This window comes from Bacillus rossius, chromosome 1, assembly GCF_032445375.1.
Source record: "Bacillus rossius redtenbacheri isolate Brsri chromosome 1, Brsri_v3, whole genome shotgun sequence".
NCBI lineage: Eukaryota > Metazoa > Arthropoda > Insecta > Phasmatodea > Bacillidae > Bacillus > Bacillus rossius.
This window is the reverse complement of record NC_086330.1, coordinates 30,798,683-30,813,550: the sequence shown is the minus strand read 5'-3', so window position 1 is coordinate 30,813,550 and position 14,868 is coordinate 30,798,683. Positions and strand designations below refer to the sequence as shown.

The 14,868-nt window shown below is 38.7% G+C and overlaps 1 protein-coding gene across 2 annotated transcripts in view; it reads left to right on the top strand.

Moving 5' to 3' along the window:
- Positions 1–14,868, top strand: part of LOC134533806 (protein sneaky-like) — a 52,826-nt gene that overhangs the window by 26,484 nt on the left and 11,474 nt on the right. For both annotated transcript variants that reach the window (XM_063371481.1, XM_063371490.1), the window contains 4 exons: positions 1,209–1,360; positions 5,291–5,424; positions 10,671–10,866; positions 14,668–14,794. In XM_063371481.1, coding sequence (XP_063227551.1) covers positions 1,209–1,360; positions 5,291–5,424; positions 10,671–10,866; positions 14,668–14,794 — 609 coding nt within the window. The remainder of the gene's footprint in view (positions 1–1,208; positions 1,361–5,290; positions 5,425–10,670; positions 10,867–14,667; positions 14,795–14,868) is intronic.

Below are 14,868 nucleotides of genomic sequence, written 5' to 3'. Positions count from 1 at the left end.
AATTATTAAAATAGCACAAGGAAAAACCTCTTTATTAACCAAATATCAGAACGAAAAATATATATTACAACTATGAAGCTATTTTAACTTACTAAAAAATATTCTCATTTGCAAATGTAAAAGAAAATCATTGAAATATATGTAATTCTAGGGTTTGGTTACCATAGAGGCTTTTCTTGTGTGATTTTAATTATTTTATGGCAATTTTTATTCATATTTGTTTATTTTTGGTTTTCAAGCCCTTATTTTATGAGAAAAAAGTTTGCATTTTGTTTTAACTATACATTTTGACTATTTCTTACATTGATGTCTCCGTAATGAAAAATAATCTCGCCGACTAAAGCAACCTTGTAGAATTCTGTAAAGTGGTTAAGATTATATTATTGTTTTTTTTTTATTCTCGTCATTCATGCAAAATGCGACCTTACCGATCCTTCCAAGGCTCTGGTGACCTGGTGACGTAGACCCGCTCCATTTTCACGAAATCACTCCTAGCACACGTCGTGTAACGTGAGCTGAGACGTTGGAGTGTCTCCCATTTCAGGTCATGATTTTAAATTTATATTAGTCACTCATCAATTTTTAGACTTTTCCAATTGTTTAACTTTCACGAAATGAAAAAAATATATACAGCGCATACTTTTTGCTTAATTATCTGCCAAAGTTACATTTTTAACGTTTTTTGGATTGTACAAATAAGGAGAATTTAATTTATTGCAGAACTGAAACTTTTTACGTTTAACTGCAATGCCCCTGGCTACTTCATGATATGGTTTGCATTTCTATCACAAAAAAAAACTCATTTCATGTTTCTGGGCTGTCAAAAATCGTAACAAATTTGAGAATTTTGAAATGCCAGGTAAAATTAATTAATATTTTCTTGAAGCAGCCAGTGGCATAGCAGTAAAACCTAAAAAGTTTTAGTTCTGCAATAAATTAAGTTCTCCTTATTTGTACAACCCAAAAACGTTTAAAAAAGTGTTACTTTGGCAGCTAATTATGCAAAACGTATGCGCTGTACATATTTCTTTTAATTTCGTGCAAGTTAAACAATTGTAAAAGTCTACAAGTTTATCTGTAACTACTATAAATATGAAATCTTGACCTGAAAGGGGAGGCACCCCCTTAAGTGAAACCCGCGTGAGGCTCTGTGAGTCGCCGCAAGACCGGAGGCCGAACAGACGGCGGGGTGCTCGCTCTGCCCGCAGCCATCGGGGGCGCCCGCACGTGCGACGTGTCCAAGGTGATAGACCCGGGCTTCGGCGGGTCGTACGGCTCCTTGAAGAGCTACGGCGACAGCATCAGCGGCCAGCTGGCGGGCGTGAGGGTCCAGTACCAGGTGGTGAAGCTGCCGCCCGTCGTGAGTACCCGCACTTGCCTTCTCCTTCCTCCTCTCCTCTTTCGAGTCCTGGAGTGGGACTTCTTTGCTGAGGGGCGTCCGATCGCATGAGGTACGTGGTGGAGGAGGAGACGGCAGAGGAGAGGAAGAAATGACGCAGCACACTTACACATTTGCATACTTGCACACTTGCATACTTGCACACTTCCATACTTGCATACTTACACACTTGCACACTCGCATACTCGCACACTTGCATACTTGTAGACTTTCACTCTTACATACTTGTGCAATAGCGTAATTTAGCGCTAGCATACTTGCAATTTATTTTGACGTGACAACGTCTAATAAATCGATGGACGCCGGCCGCACGCTCTAAAAATTGTCCCGTAGCGCACATTGTCCCGTTACGCTGTGTACCGTTACGCTCATTGTAAGCTTGCGCCGCATCTATCTCTCTTCCACTCGATTAAAACAACCATCGATTTGGCTTTTCGAGGCACATTAAACTTGAAACACTCCCATTCGTTTCCTACTTTTCCTATCATCGTCCAATCCTTAACAGAATAACACAGATTGGAAGAAGTTAAATATCAAACATGTATAAAAGTTATAGATGAAATAATCTCTTCGTTAAAGTAACAAACATTTTTGAATTAATGAGTGCAAATAAAAGTAAATTTAAATTGTAGATTTCATTTCACTCCTTCTTTGTATCTATACAAAATAGTGATAATTCAATAAAAATGATTCCATTTTATTCATAAAAGTATGCAATCATTTCATCAATGTTTTGTTATGACGTTTTCACGTTAAACTATCGTCCGTGAACCGACTTTACAGACAACCAATTTTTTTTTTCAATGGAAAATGTTTATTTCAAATAATTTCATGGGTATGCGTTTACACTTGTTGTACCAAAAAAAAAGGGGGGGGGACTCATAAACACATGGCGAACTAACCGATATCTGGTAATGTCAAATGTTACGTGCCTGGTCAGAACAGGGAATTCCGTGCAAGGAACTCGAGCAGAACACAAGACGATTACAGTCAGCTGACGGCGAAGAGACAGTTGCAACTGGAACAGTAAATACAGAAGAAAAGAAAAACTTGGACGAGCCCAGCGATGAATCCAAATAAATAATTTTGACAGCACAACGACAGAAAGGATGAACACTTTCTGTTTAGTATAACAAAACAGTTGCGACGTTTCGGGAACTGACATCTTCTCTATCCCGCTATCGGGCATTTAAATAAAAATAATAACAAAACAATTAAACAATTAAACGTATATTTCCAAAATGAATGAAGACCCTAATGAATTTCAAGGACTAGGCTTCCGAGTAGGTTTGCGTAGTGTTAATTAAATCACTGGACTCTTTTTTTTAAAAAAAAAAAAAAAAAGAACAGCACTCTGTTTGAAATCTCGGCTTATTCAACCTTATAATTTGTATTACGGTGTCCCAAGATTTCTCCAGGAAAATGTATGGGATACCTCTTTATCATTGACCATTGGCCGATTCCTTTAACGTGTCCTCCATGTGGTCGCCTGTGGCGCGCGAACAAACACACGGACCCAGTGCACGATTGCCAACACAGGAGCGTGCAGAAACGCCTGATGTTCGTGTATTCGCTTGAATGTTCACGCAGGCTCATAGCACAGAGACACGGCATTGAACTTATCATACACGTGGCATGCGCTTTTTTTTTTCTCCATGGCGAATATCGCATTTTGGTGTACCAAATGAAACTTCATGGTAGTGGAACTATACCCCGGAATATATTTGTTAAACTAAAATAGTCACAGTAATAAGTAATCACAAGTTATAAAATACCTAAGAAGATTGGCATTACACTGAACATAACACATATTCTACGTGTACTATGTCAACGGGCTTGGTAGCTCAGTTGTAGAGCGTGTGCCTGTTATCCCCAAGGGTCATGGTTCGAATTCTCGTCACTGGAAATGTTTTTACTTTTTAATAACATTTTTATATAATAATGTTTTATCATCTGAATAAGGTTTGTTTTTAGTAATTATTTACAGCCTTATTTCAGTCGCTTCAGCAAAACCAAGTGTACAAACCCATATTTAGTGTTATAATGTGTGTTTTAAAATGTTTCACGTTAATATTTTAGTGATGCCATACAAGTATAACTTCTAAAGTGTGCCGTAACTTTTTAAATATTAACTTTTTAGTGAAATTTAACAATATGGACAGTATTTTAATAAAATTCATTGTCGAAAATCAGGTCCAAAACCGGGGCTTAGGATTTTAACAAGTTTTTAGTTTTTACCGGGGCGATGCTAATAGTTTAAAATTTTGGTTTGTTTCGTGCTGCTATCTACGAGCGATGGTTACAAGCGTCATTTACGATTCAGGCATCGAATTCAAGAGGTGGGCGCAGAAAGTAACTGTGTTATTCGCATCTAGAAATTTTGGTATGTACTTGAAAAGCGAATATTTTTTTATCGGTAAATTTAACACATTCGGTGTTATTTTAAATAATTCTACGTTAAATTTCGTGTGCAAGTTTCGTATTATACGTTTATTTGTAACATAAATATCCTACCTACTCTCTGAAGGAATTCTTTAATTTGATTGATCATAGAGAAATTGAACTGTTAATTTGTTGAATGGAATTGTGATAACAGCTGCTTCATGTTTTGCATAAAGTATCAAGTATCACTAAACAGTTAAATTGTGTAACATGTTCTGTATTTTATTTGTAACTTGCATCATGTAAATATTAATGTCTGTACATACATATTTGTATGTAAAGGGAACTACATGTATAACGTGACATGTTCTATATCCCGGAAACTGGACTCCATGTGGGATCAACGGAACAAAAATACAAATTAAAATAAAATAAAATGAGAACACATGTATCTGCTCGTTAGTGCGGTTAGATGTTAACACATTCACATAAATGGCGAGTACTGAATGACTCACTTTTTTTTTAATTTTGTCACTGCTCCAAGAATAATTCTTGTGAGTTCAGTCATGTTCAAAATAAGTTAACTCAAAGCCTGTACTTCTACGAAGATATCCGTAAATTTACGAAAATTCTTGAATGATTCTAGACAAACATTGGCAAAATGTAATAATTTTAACAATATATTAATACATAAAACTAATTTTTATGTGTCGTATATTGAGAAATGTTGTTTTGTATTCTACTAGGTAAAACGTACAACACATTGTACAGGAAAATGCACAGTGATTTTTTTTAAGGGAACAGGAATATTCTAATAAAATTACAGTATTTCAAATTGGTACATTTCCAAGAAAACTACTGTATCACTACAAGATAGTGTTCGCAGTAATACTGGGTTCCGATTCTTACCCGAGAATTTGTGTTGCTTTGTGTTGTCCCAGCACCTCCAATAGTTCAAGTTATTTTCAACCCGTTCCCTGAATAGCTTTCCAGTCAACTGCGCATATTAATAAGCATGGCAAAACAAAATAAAATCAAATTGTTGAATATTCGGTTATCTTTACCATGGTTTAAAAGAATTGTGCTTGAATGAAAATTGAATTATAATATAAAATAATGCGCCATTTTCGTTAGAAATATTCAGTATTATCTCGGAAAACGTATTTCATATATGCAAAAAAAATAACCATAGCCATGTCCTGTACAAAGTTACAATGTCTTTATGTAGTATTACGAAATATTTCTTGGTAACTGGCTTCCTAAAAAAAACTTTTGCAGAATTACAGATTATGGTTTTCTGTGTGTTAAAAGAATAAAATAACTCTCCTGAAAAAAAAATCTTTTTGACTTATTCTTGTTTACTTTAACAGTCTAGAATTTGCCACCAGTGTTACTAGTGACTTCGCCGAAAAATATTTTTACAGTTTGGCTGCTCGGTTTGTAATGTTGTTCTGTTACTCTTGTAGCGGAGGAAAACCTGGTGGACACACGTGTGTGTTGTCTTCGCAGATCAATGTGAGGCAGACGGTGGACACTGCGCACGACATCATGAAGGAGTTCGAGGCCAAGAAGCAGATCATGGACGTGTTGTTGGTCTACGTCAAGAGGCTGCTGGCCTTCTTCTTCATCAAGATCATCCTCGCGTGAGTGCTGAAAACATCGTCGTCGAAACGGGGCGAACAGAAACCGTCGCCTCAAAGAATTAAAAAAAATAATAATAATAGTGCTTGGAGTCCCTCCGCGCGGAAGAAGTGAAACTTCGTAATGTGGAAATGAAAATATGAAGGGGTAGAAATTGATTTTTAGTGAAATCATATTGTATCAAATCAAACTTTAAAAAATGAAATAATGAATATTATAAATTAAAATAGAACAACAAGTACGTATTTCAGCTAATTTCACGACGCTCACACTGTTTACTTCGCTGCATAGCAATAATACCATGCGCATGTGCTTGGAATATTGGACGCTACTCGTTGCTAACGCTCGCGCTGGCCTGTAACAGGTATATACTACGCGCATGCGTTCGAGTGCCACGCATTCACTCTCGCTCTGTCTCTTTCTATTCCCCCTCCCCAGGTGCGTTGAACGTTTAACGCAACAGTGCTTTCATACCCCCTCCATGGTAGCGTTAAACGTTTAACGCAACCTTGTTGGAAGTCGCATTAGAAGTTTCACTTCAAAAATAATTATTCACTCTTAAAACACTGGTTAATAACTTACTAAAAAAAAAAGGCGAATGAGACTCAGTACTCGCCAGAGTTGTATAACACGATAACGAGCAAATTCATGTGTTCATGTTGCAAATACACTTATAATACGAAACTCGGTCAAGAAATTTAACGTAGTATTCTAAAAATAATAATGCCGAGAATGATAGATGTACGAAAATAGTGTTTTCCACTACATTTCTGGACGCGAATCACTCGTAGTTTTATAACCGGGGGAGCTACTTCAACTTTTCTAGAGACATTGGCTTGTAAATGTAAAACTTAGCTTTTTTAAAATCAATGTAACTGTTTGACTTGTAGGTAAAATTAAATAACACGTCTTAAAGTCGGTGAGTGTCCTTACGACATGACCCATTTAATATAGAAGAATTTTTTTTTTTTTCTGCAAAACTAAATCGCCAGTTGAAAAGTTTCATTTACGATACAGACAAAAATTATACATTCAAAAAAAAAACTTGTAACTTAATAACTTATAGCTTGATGACTTGTGGCGTTATACGTGATGACCTTGGAGTCAGTAACTGCCGAGCCACACTCGCCGAGGAAGCATGTGGTGACCGCGACAGGACCTGTGTCCTGGCTCAGTCCTCCGCCGCACTCTCGTCCTGATGACCACAGCTCCTCATCGACACCACCCTCTGAGAAAACACCGATAAACACTCAAGTGTTCGGAACCCACATTTTTTAAGACATAGTGGTAATTTAATCAAATTTTATTCACTAAAAAATTAACACATACAGTACTTAAATAAAAAAAAATAATATTTACGAATAAGCGTCTTGGATTTAACTTTTGCAGTATGAATGTCTTTGTTTATTTTTACAAACAAAACCCTTACCATGGCCTCAAGGATTTATTCGTATTTTTATATAATTTCCCTTCTCCTTCTTGTTTGGATTCCCCCCCTCCTCCGGTCTGTGCGCATGCGCTCCCGGCTCAGGGCGTTACTATATAAGGTCTCCAGACCTCTCCTTCGAGCTTTTGGGCTGGCTGGCAGCCGGCGGGAAACGACAAAACGACGCCCCCGAAACAACCAGTGCCTCCCAAACCAATGCGGACAGTAATGTCCAGGCCCCAACACCCCCCATCCCCCGCACGGTAGACTCTTTTCTACTCGGTCCAACTCTTCTTCCAGAAACATCCTTCATTTATATTTTCAGTTAGGTTTAGGTGGTAGCTTGCCCTGATCATGTAGTTTTCCGTTTACATAATTTCGCGATTGTAAATGTGCAACGTGTAAGGACGACGCGACATGGTGGGTACTCGTATGTTATTTGGCCTCGAGTTGGTTAAAGGTTTTTTTTAATTGTTAGCTTTCAGAGGCCGATATCAAATTATCTTTGGCTTTAACTGTTATAGTGAGCTTTTGATAGTTTTTAAAGTTTGTTGTAACCATATCCCGTCGTACCGCGTCGTGTGAGCTGGCGTTTCTAAGTAACCTTTCTGATCCTAGTTTGCTTTAAGTTTATTTGCATGTCTATTGCGAATGGTCAGTTGTTTTCGTAAGTGCATAATTCTTTGTTTAATCCAGAATTAATGTTTGTAAACATGTACGTGAGTTCCTCACGTTTGTATTTAGTATGGCCCTTTTGCATTGGGCAAGCCCGATGGAGTTAAATGCAAGCTGTATGTTTATATTGTATTTTTGCTTTACCACTATTTTGAGGATTGCATTGCCAAATAGATGGTCGAAGATCGTGTAAGCTTCATTTTTAACACGTTTAACGTGGTAGCAAGCAGTACATGTACGCTTTATTTCTATATTAATAAATACATTTATGTACGTTAAACCTTTGAAAATATTATGATAATATTGTAATGCCATTATTTACTGTCTATTGCGACTTTCCTGAGGGCGTGTTTACCTGATTATCATAATTATATATATACACACATGGATGTTAAAAAATTTATTTTCTTCTTGAATTTGTGGCGACGGACAACACACAGCTCTGATCTCTGTAAAGGAACAGAGGTTATTTATATCATTTTTTTTTTCTTAATACTGCGCTTACTCCCCCCTTGCCTTGCAGCGCAAGTTGGAGGTTGTTGGGTCGATTTAGCACTGAATCTAACCCAGCACCCTTCAACTTTAAAACGTTGTGAACGGTTGGTTAGGTTAGTATAGATACAATAAAAATACTGTAAAATATGTTTAATGGTTTCTTATGCATTACCAATTTAATATGTAACTAACCTAACCTAATCAATCGTTCACACTTTTTTAAGTAATTTGAAATATAGCTCGACTATTCTCTAATTTCTCCGTCACTTTAGTCTATGAAAGACGATATGGACATCTTTTATGCGCGTTTTTATCGGCTACTTAAGTTGCTCGTGCTACCTGCAAACTTCGGGAACCTTCGGTGAACTTCGGAACTGTTTGGGCCTCGGAATGGGCTTGTGTGAACTGGTTGCTACGCTACGTTGCAATTACTAAGCAACCATTAAAAATATTTTACAGTACTTTTAATGTAGCTTTACTGACCTAACCATATCCACAATATATTAAATTATTTTTAATGGAGCTAACCTAATCATAAACGACCATCCTGACAAATTTGTAATATTTATATCGAACATGCACAAATGCGGTCTTGGAACGGACTGTTGTGAATGTTAGGTTTTTTGATCACGTGATTCTCCATATAAAGGAACGTTAAAAAAAATTGCGAAGGCTGCGTCAATGCATAGGTATTAAAATGTAAGCAGCTGTAAACGGCGGTTTCTCATAAAACCAGTAGGAATTTAAAGACATTGTTCTCAGGGTAGATAGAGGAACGTCTGTTGAGTTCGAAAAAAAAGTATTTTCGGAATTTTATTATTAATTGCCTAAAACATCGACGTAAGAATATTCGAGACAGCTGTTGCGAATGTAGTTATAACTGAACACACGCCGAGGAAGGATGTGCTGACCGCGACAGGACCTCTGGTGACCGCAGTTCCTCACGAACACACCCCGGCTCTGAAAACACGGCCATCGGAGTTACGTGCAATGCAAGACACGCATCGAGGAGCAAGCAGGAATGGTCCACGATTTTCTTTTACCTCCATGGCGCAGTTTTATCCAATTCCATATACAGTGTTTCAGTTCCAGTGTTATGGTATTCCCCTAGTAAATACTATCTCTTCTCGTTATCCATTTTTTTTGTTTCATTTATTCGTGAGTCAGAAACGAAGCCTGCCAGGTGTCCTAACCGGGCTGTATGTCACATAAAATTTTTTAAATGTCACAATTTATTTTTATGTAATGCTTGAAATCAGTATTTTATTCGCCATTACTAATGTCGAAATGAACCATAGTTTGACGGTAAAAGGACATTGGACAAAAAAAATAGTCAGAAATGTTGTTTGGCTAATCCCGTAACTGCAGGTTCCGAGACATCCGGGGTGAATATGTGAGACGTTCCGCGTCGGCGGGGTCCTGACATCCATCCGCGTTTGCCCGCGAGAGGCGTTTTTTTTTTGACGAAAATCCGACTTGCCCGAAATTTTGGCCTAATTGTATTTCGCCGGAATTTTTCGGTCGGAGACCATTCGGGCAGTTTCTGAGACAAGTCTTGCCCTTGCAAAATTTCGATTCGTGCCATAATTTGGGGGGAAAAGCACTTTGAGCAAAAAAAGACGAGTCAAAACGTTTTTTTTTTTTTTTAATGGATCAGGAATATTCCTTGTAAACTTACAGTTATTTGTAAATTTGTATGGTTATGAAAACAACTTTTTCCTTACAAAATACAGTGTTCGCAATAATGCTGGGTTCCGATTCATACCTGGAAATTTATGCTTTTGCGCTTTCCCAGTACCTGCAGTGGTTAAAGGTATTTGTAAACTGTTCCCTGAATAACTTTACAGTATTAAATGCGCACATAATAAGCATAACAAAACCAAATAGAAACAAATTTTTGAGTACAATATTATCTTTTCCCAGACATAAATTACAATACATAATTATGCGCCAATTTTCGTAACCAAAAAAAAAATTGGTTGTCTGTAAAGTTGGTTTACGGACAATAGTTTTACGTGACAACGTCATAACAAAACATTAATGAAATAATTGCATACTTTTATGAATGAAAATGAATAATTTTTATTGAATTATCACTATTTTGTATGGATACAAAGGAGTGAAATGAAATCTACAATTTAATTGATAAATTTACTTTTATTTGCACTCATTAATTCAAATATGTTTATTACTTTAACGAAGAGATTTTTTTAAATATAACTTTTATACATGTTTGCTATTTAACTTCTTCCAATCTGTGTTATTCTGTTAAGGATAGGACGATGATAGGAAAAAAGTAGGAAACGAATGGGGAGTGTTTCAAGTTTAATGTGCCTCGGAAAAGTCAAATCGATGGTTGTTCCAATCGAGTGGAAGAGAGATAGATGCGGCGCAAGCGTACAATGAGCGTAACGGGACAAAGCGTAACGGGACAATGTGCGTAACGGGACACTTTTTTTTCGTGCGTGCAGCAGGCGTTCATAGATTTATTAGACGTTGTCACGTCAAAAAAAAAACTCGGTATTATCGAGAAGCGTATTTCACACGTGCAGGAATAACCACAGCCGTGTGTTGTTGGAAGTTACAACAGCTCTGTTGTAGTTTCGCGGAATGTGTCTCGGCCGCTGGTTCGCACCAGTAAAGTGGCCGCAGGTCGCAGGGCTACCACGACAGCTACCTGGACGACGTGGAGTTCGACAACGTGTACGTGACGGCGATGTTCCGGCGCATGGACGCGCGCCGCCACCTGCAGGGCCGCCACGCGCTGCTGCCCTTCAGGAAGGCGGAGCGGGTCCGGTTCGTCGACCCCTTCGCCGTGTGGCCGTCCAGCAAGGAGTCGGGCCGCGTGGTGAGCTGCTTCCACGACCGGGCGAATCCCGGAGTTTCATGTCGAGTCCCGGTTCTTTCGGCGGTTTCGGGACTCCACATCCGCGGCATAAAATTTCGTTTTTTATTGCGCGCCGACCAGGGCCGGTGCAAGGTAAATTGGTTCCCTAGGCGAAAAACCATAATCCCCCCCCCCCTCCCGGCCGGACACCCCAAAACAAAAAAAATTTCCTTGCCTCAAAATACATCACGTAAGCCTAAGATTTTGTCAACAATCAAATGTAAGCAGGCTTGCGTTTTTTTTTTTTTTTTTTTTTTTTTTTTACTTATTACAAATCATAAACAGATCACCGTGGACTTTAAATAATTACTTATATCAACATAAACATTCCAAACTGTTACAAAAATCCATTTTCATCTAGTTTCAATAATCGTTAAACATGTTATATGAGCTGTTATGTGTCGTGCTGCGCCGCCCCCAGCTACTTGGCGCCCTGGGCGGTTGCCTAGTTCGCCTGCATGGACGCGCCGGCCCTGGCGCTGACACTCTTCTGGCGCGGCGATCTCTGCGGACAGTCGGTGTCCGGACTGCCGCATGTGTGTGTGTGTGTCTGTGGTCGTTGCGCCAATATTCCTTGAATAACGAACTCTTTTATTTTCAGTTCGTTATAAAAAGAACAAATGTTATTTCAAGTTAACAATTCTGTGGTTTTGAATATTGTTAAAACTGTTATTTGGTTTAAAAAAAATTTCTTTTAAAATTACAGAATAAGAGTAAGACTGAGAATAAAAGTGATTTGTTCACGTTAGTAGATTCGTTTTAAAATAATAAATCGCAACACAATTGTTTATCTCTTTTTTTTTTTACTTTTGGTCACTAAACCTTGGTTTAATCGTTCGAAACTATTACTACTTCAATCACCGACGGCTGCACCAAGAATAAAAAAAATACCTAGTACCGAAACAACCGGTAATTCTCGTTTCCAGTGAAGACTAGTGCCGAAATTCCCGGTTATGAGTAGAGACCGGAAAAATTTGATTCATTTCGAGACATCCTGGAATCCAAACTCGTTTAGCTTAATGCTGCGTCAGTGATTGGACCGCAATTTACCTGAAGGACTACGAGCCAATGGCAAACACTCAACAAAAGAAGTATCTAATCATAAGAATTGCAGTAAACAGGTGTCCCGAGTCGGTAGCCAATGACCAGGTGATAGTTGCCCGAGTACATAGAGAATCGTGGAGTCTATCCTAGTGGTCATTGAAACCGCGAATTTTTCCAGTCCTTAGTTATGAGACTAGGCTACGGTTCCGGATACCCTAGTGCTGGTGGGAAGAGCGCAGGCCGGGCGCAGGGTGTGTGGTGTCAACGGGACCGGCTGTAAGGAGGCTGTTTCCCGGGGCCTCGCGTCTAGCCCTTATATCACCCGAGCGTCTGCAACGTCAACATTCCTCAAGGAAAACCATCGTCGAAATTTACGTTAAAGGTTGGCTTGGAAAAGTTGTTTTCAATAGCTCTTTTTTCATGTTTAAAGCCTTGTACACACTTGCATACAAAGCCGAGCGATTTTATATATAATACATACTTTTAGAGGGACTGTCCATAAGACATGTAGACAAAGTATATAGGTCTAGAGACTTTGTCGCGTGTACACATTTGAATGCCTTGGTCCTCGTTAAGTTGCTAAATATGGCTGACCTTGGGATCTCGGGTTTTTTCTGTGGATGTGTGTTGTGGATGTGAGCGAGTGTTTCAGCACTCGCCAGTGATGTGTAAACATCTAACATCGGTGACGAGCAACCCGATAAACGACATGCAAGTATAATATGTTATACTGAGTGTAATGTCAGTTTTCTTAGGTATTTTAAAACGTGTGATTACTTTTTTATCATGACTATATTAGTTTACTAAATAGATGGCTGCCATGGCGTCATACTGGCTGATGTAATCTGCTTTGGCATTAGTGGTTGGAGGTCTGTGCCGGTAGCTTCCTAGGAGGAAGGATCCATCGCCATTGTTAATCGAATGACCTCACCGGGTTCAAATCAGTACCTTTTATAAGTTTTATCATCAAAAATTAATTAAGTAATCTTTTATGAATTTTAATTTTTTTTTTTCCGATTTACTAGCTTAAAAAAATTAAAATATTCAATATCGTGGACACATTTTAAAATGTCGGAATTATTTTGTTTTAAAATTTTATTAATGATGTTTTTATAAATTTTAAAATTTTTCCCGAGTTTCTAGCTACTAGGGGTAGAGGGCGGAAACCCGCGGCCTGGAACTCCTCGTGGGCCCGTGGTTCGATGCCCGGGGCTGGCAGTCGGACCTCGAGGCCCGCAGTGGATGTGGCGACGGTATTTCAGGATCTGATTACGATGATTGACAAGACAAAATAATTAAAACATTGTGTTATAGAAAGCTACCGAAAAGCAGCTATTTACAGAAAAGTAGGACCCGGGGAGAATTCGTGATCAGGACAAATTTTCAAATTAAGAATATAACTAATGTTACGGTGTTACCCCAGAACAGTTTTCTGAAAGCTGTCGGGTGCAATTGGAACCTGAGAAAAGCTACCTTAATTGTTGAGATAAAATATATTTTCATTTCTTCAAAATGTTAAAAACTGGAAGACACATAAAAATTTATACAAAATTAAATTAAAAGTAAATAAAGTAAAACAAAACTGTTGCAGAAAGTAAAGGTTAATACTAATAAAATATTATCCCTTTTCAGTTTGCGTAACACTGAGTTATAAAGAAGACTTAAATATCAGTTTCTTCTCGGTCTTCTAACGGACCTTCCGAAAACCAAACTCTTCGCTGCGAGCTGTCGCAGCCGCAGGTTAGAACAGTGGCTCAGAGCCCAGACCTTCGCAGCTCAACGGACGCGCTGGAACCGAGTCACTTCACCTGCGTGCGAACATTCGCTGTCGTATTCATTTCTGGGTTTCAACTCCGAGCAAATTTTTTTTTTTTTTTTTTGGTCGACATGTCGTATGACTTAGCTTTGGCTACTTGTTGGAAGTCAACACTTGTGGCGAACCGGTGCGATTATCATGGTAGTTGTAGTCGGCCGCGTGAAATAAGTTATTTCCTCGCGACGCTTACAGACTTAGAGAGTGTTAGTAAATACGTGGTTGCAAGAAAGAATAGAAGGTCTGGAAGTTATTATATGATTTGCGCCTTGATATGCCAAAAATATGAATAAATATTTCAAACTTAGGAATATAGCAAAAAATTTGGTTGTCTGTAAAGTCGGTTTACGGATGATGGTTTAACGTGACGTCATAACAAAACATTGATGAAATAATTGCATATTTTTATGAATAAAATTGAATCATTTTATTGAATTATCACTATTTTGTATGGATACAAAGAATGAGTTAAATCAAATCTACAATTTAATTGATAAATTTACTTTTATTTGCACTCATTAATTCAAATATGTTTACTACTTTAACGAAGAGATATAACTTATATACATGTTTGCTATTTAACGTCTTCCAATCTGTGTTATTCTGTTAAGGATAGGACGATGATAGGAAAAGTAGGAAACGAATGGGAGAGTGTTTCAAGTTTAATGTGCCTCGGAAAAGTCAAATCGATGGTTGTTCCAATCGAGTGGAAGAGAGATAGATGCGGCGCAAGCGTACAATGAGCGTAACGGGACACAGTGTAACGGGACACTTTTTCATGCGTGCAGCCGGCGTTCATCGATTTATTAGACGTTGACACGTCAAAAGATGGGGGGAAAAAATCTGGAATCCCTTAAAAAGGTGTGTAGCCTGGACCGGGGCCCCATGACGGCCATGTCTCGCAGGGACGACACAGCATGCAGCTGCTGCTGGAGCTGGTGGCGGCCACCTCGGTCGTCCTCATGGACCACATCTTCTACGTGGCGCTGGACCTGGTGAGGCTGCACGGCGCCCTAGAGTACCGCCAGGAGGGTGAGCCGCCGCGCTGCAAGCAACTGATTAGCACTGCGCAGAGGGCAAAGATGTCTACGTCGTCACAACTCTAT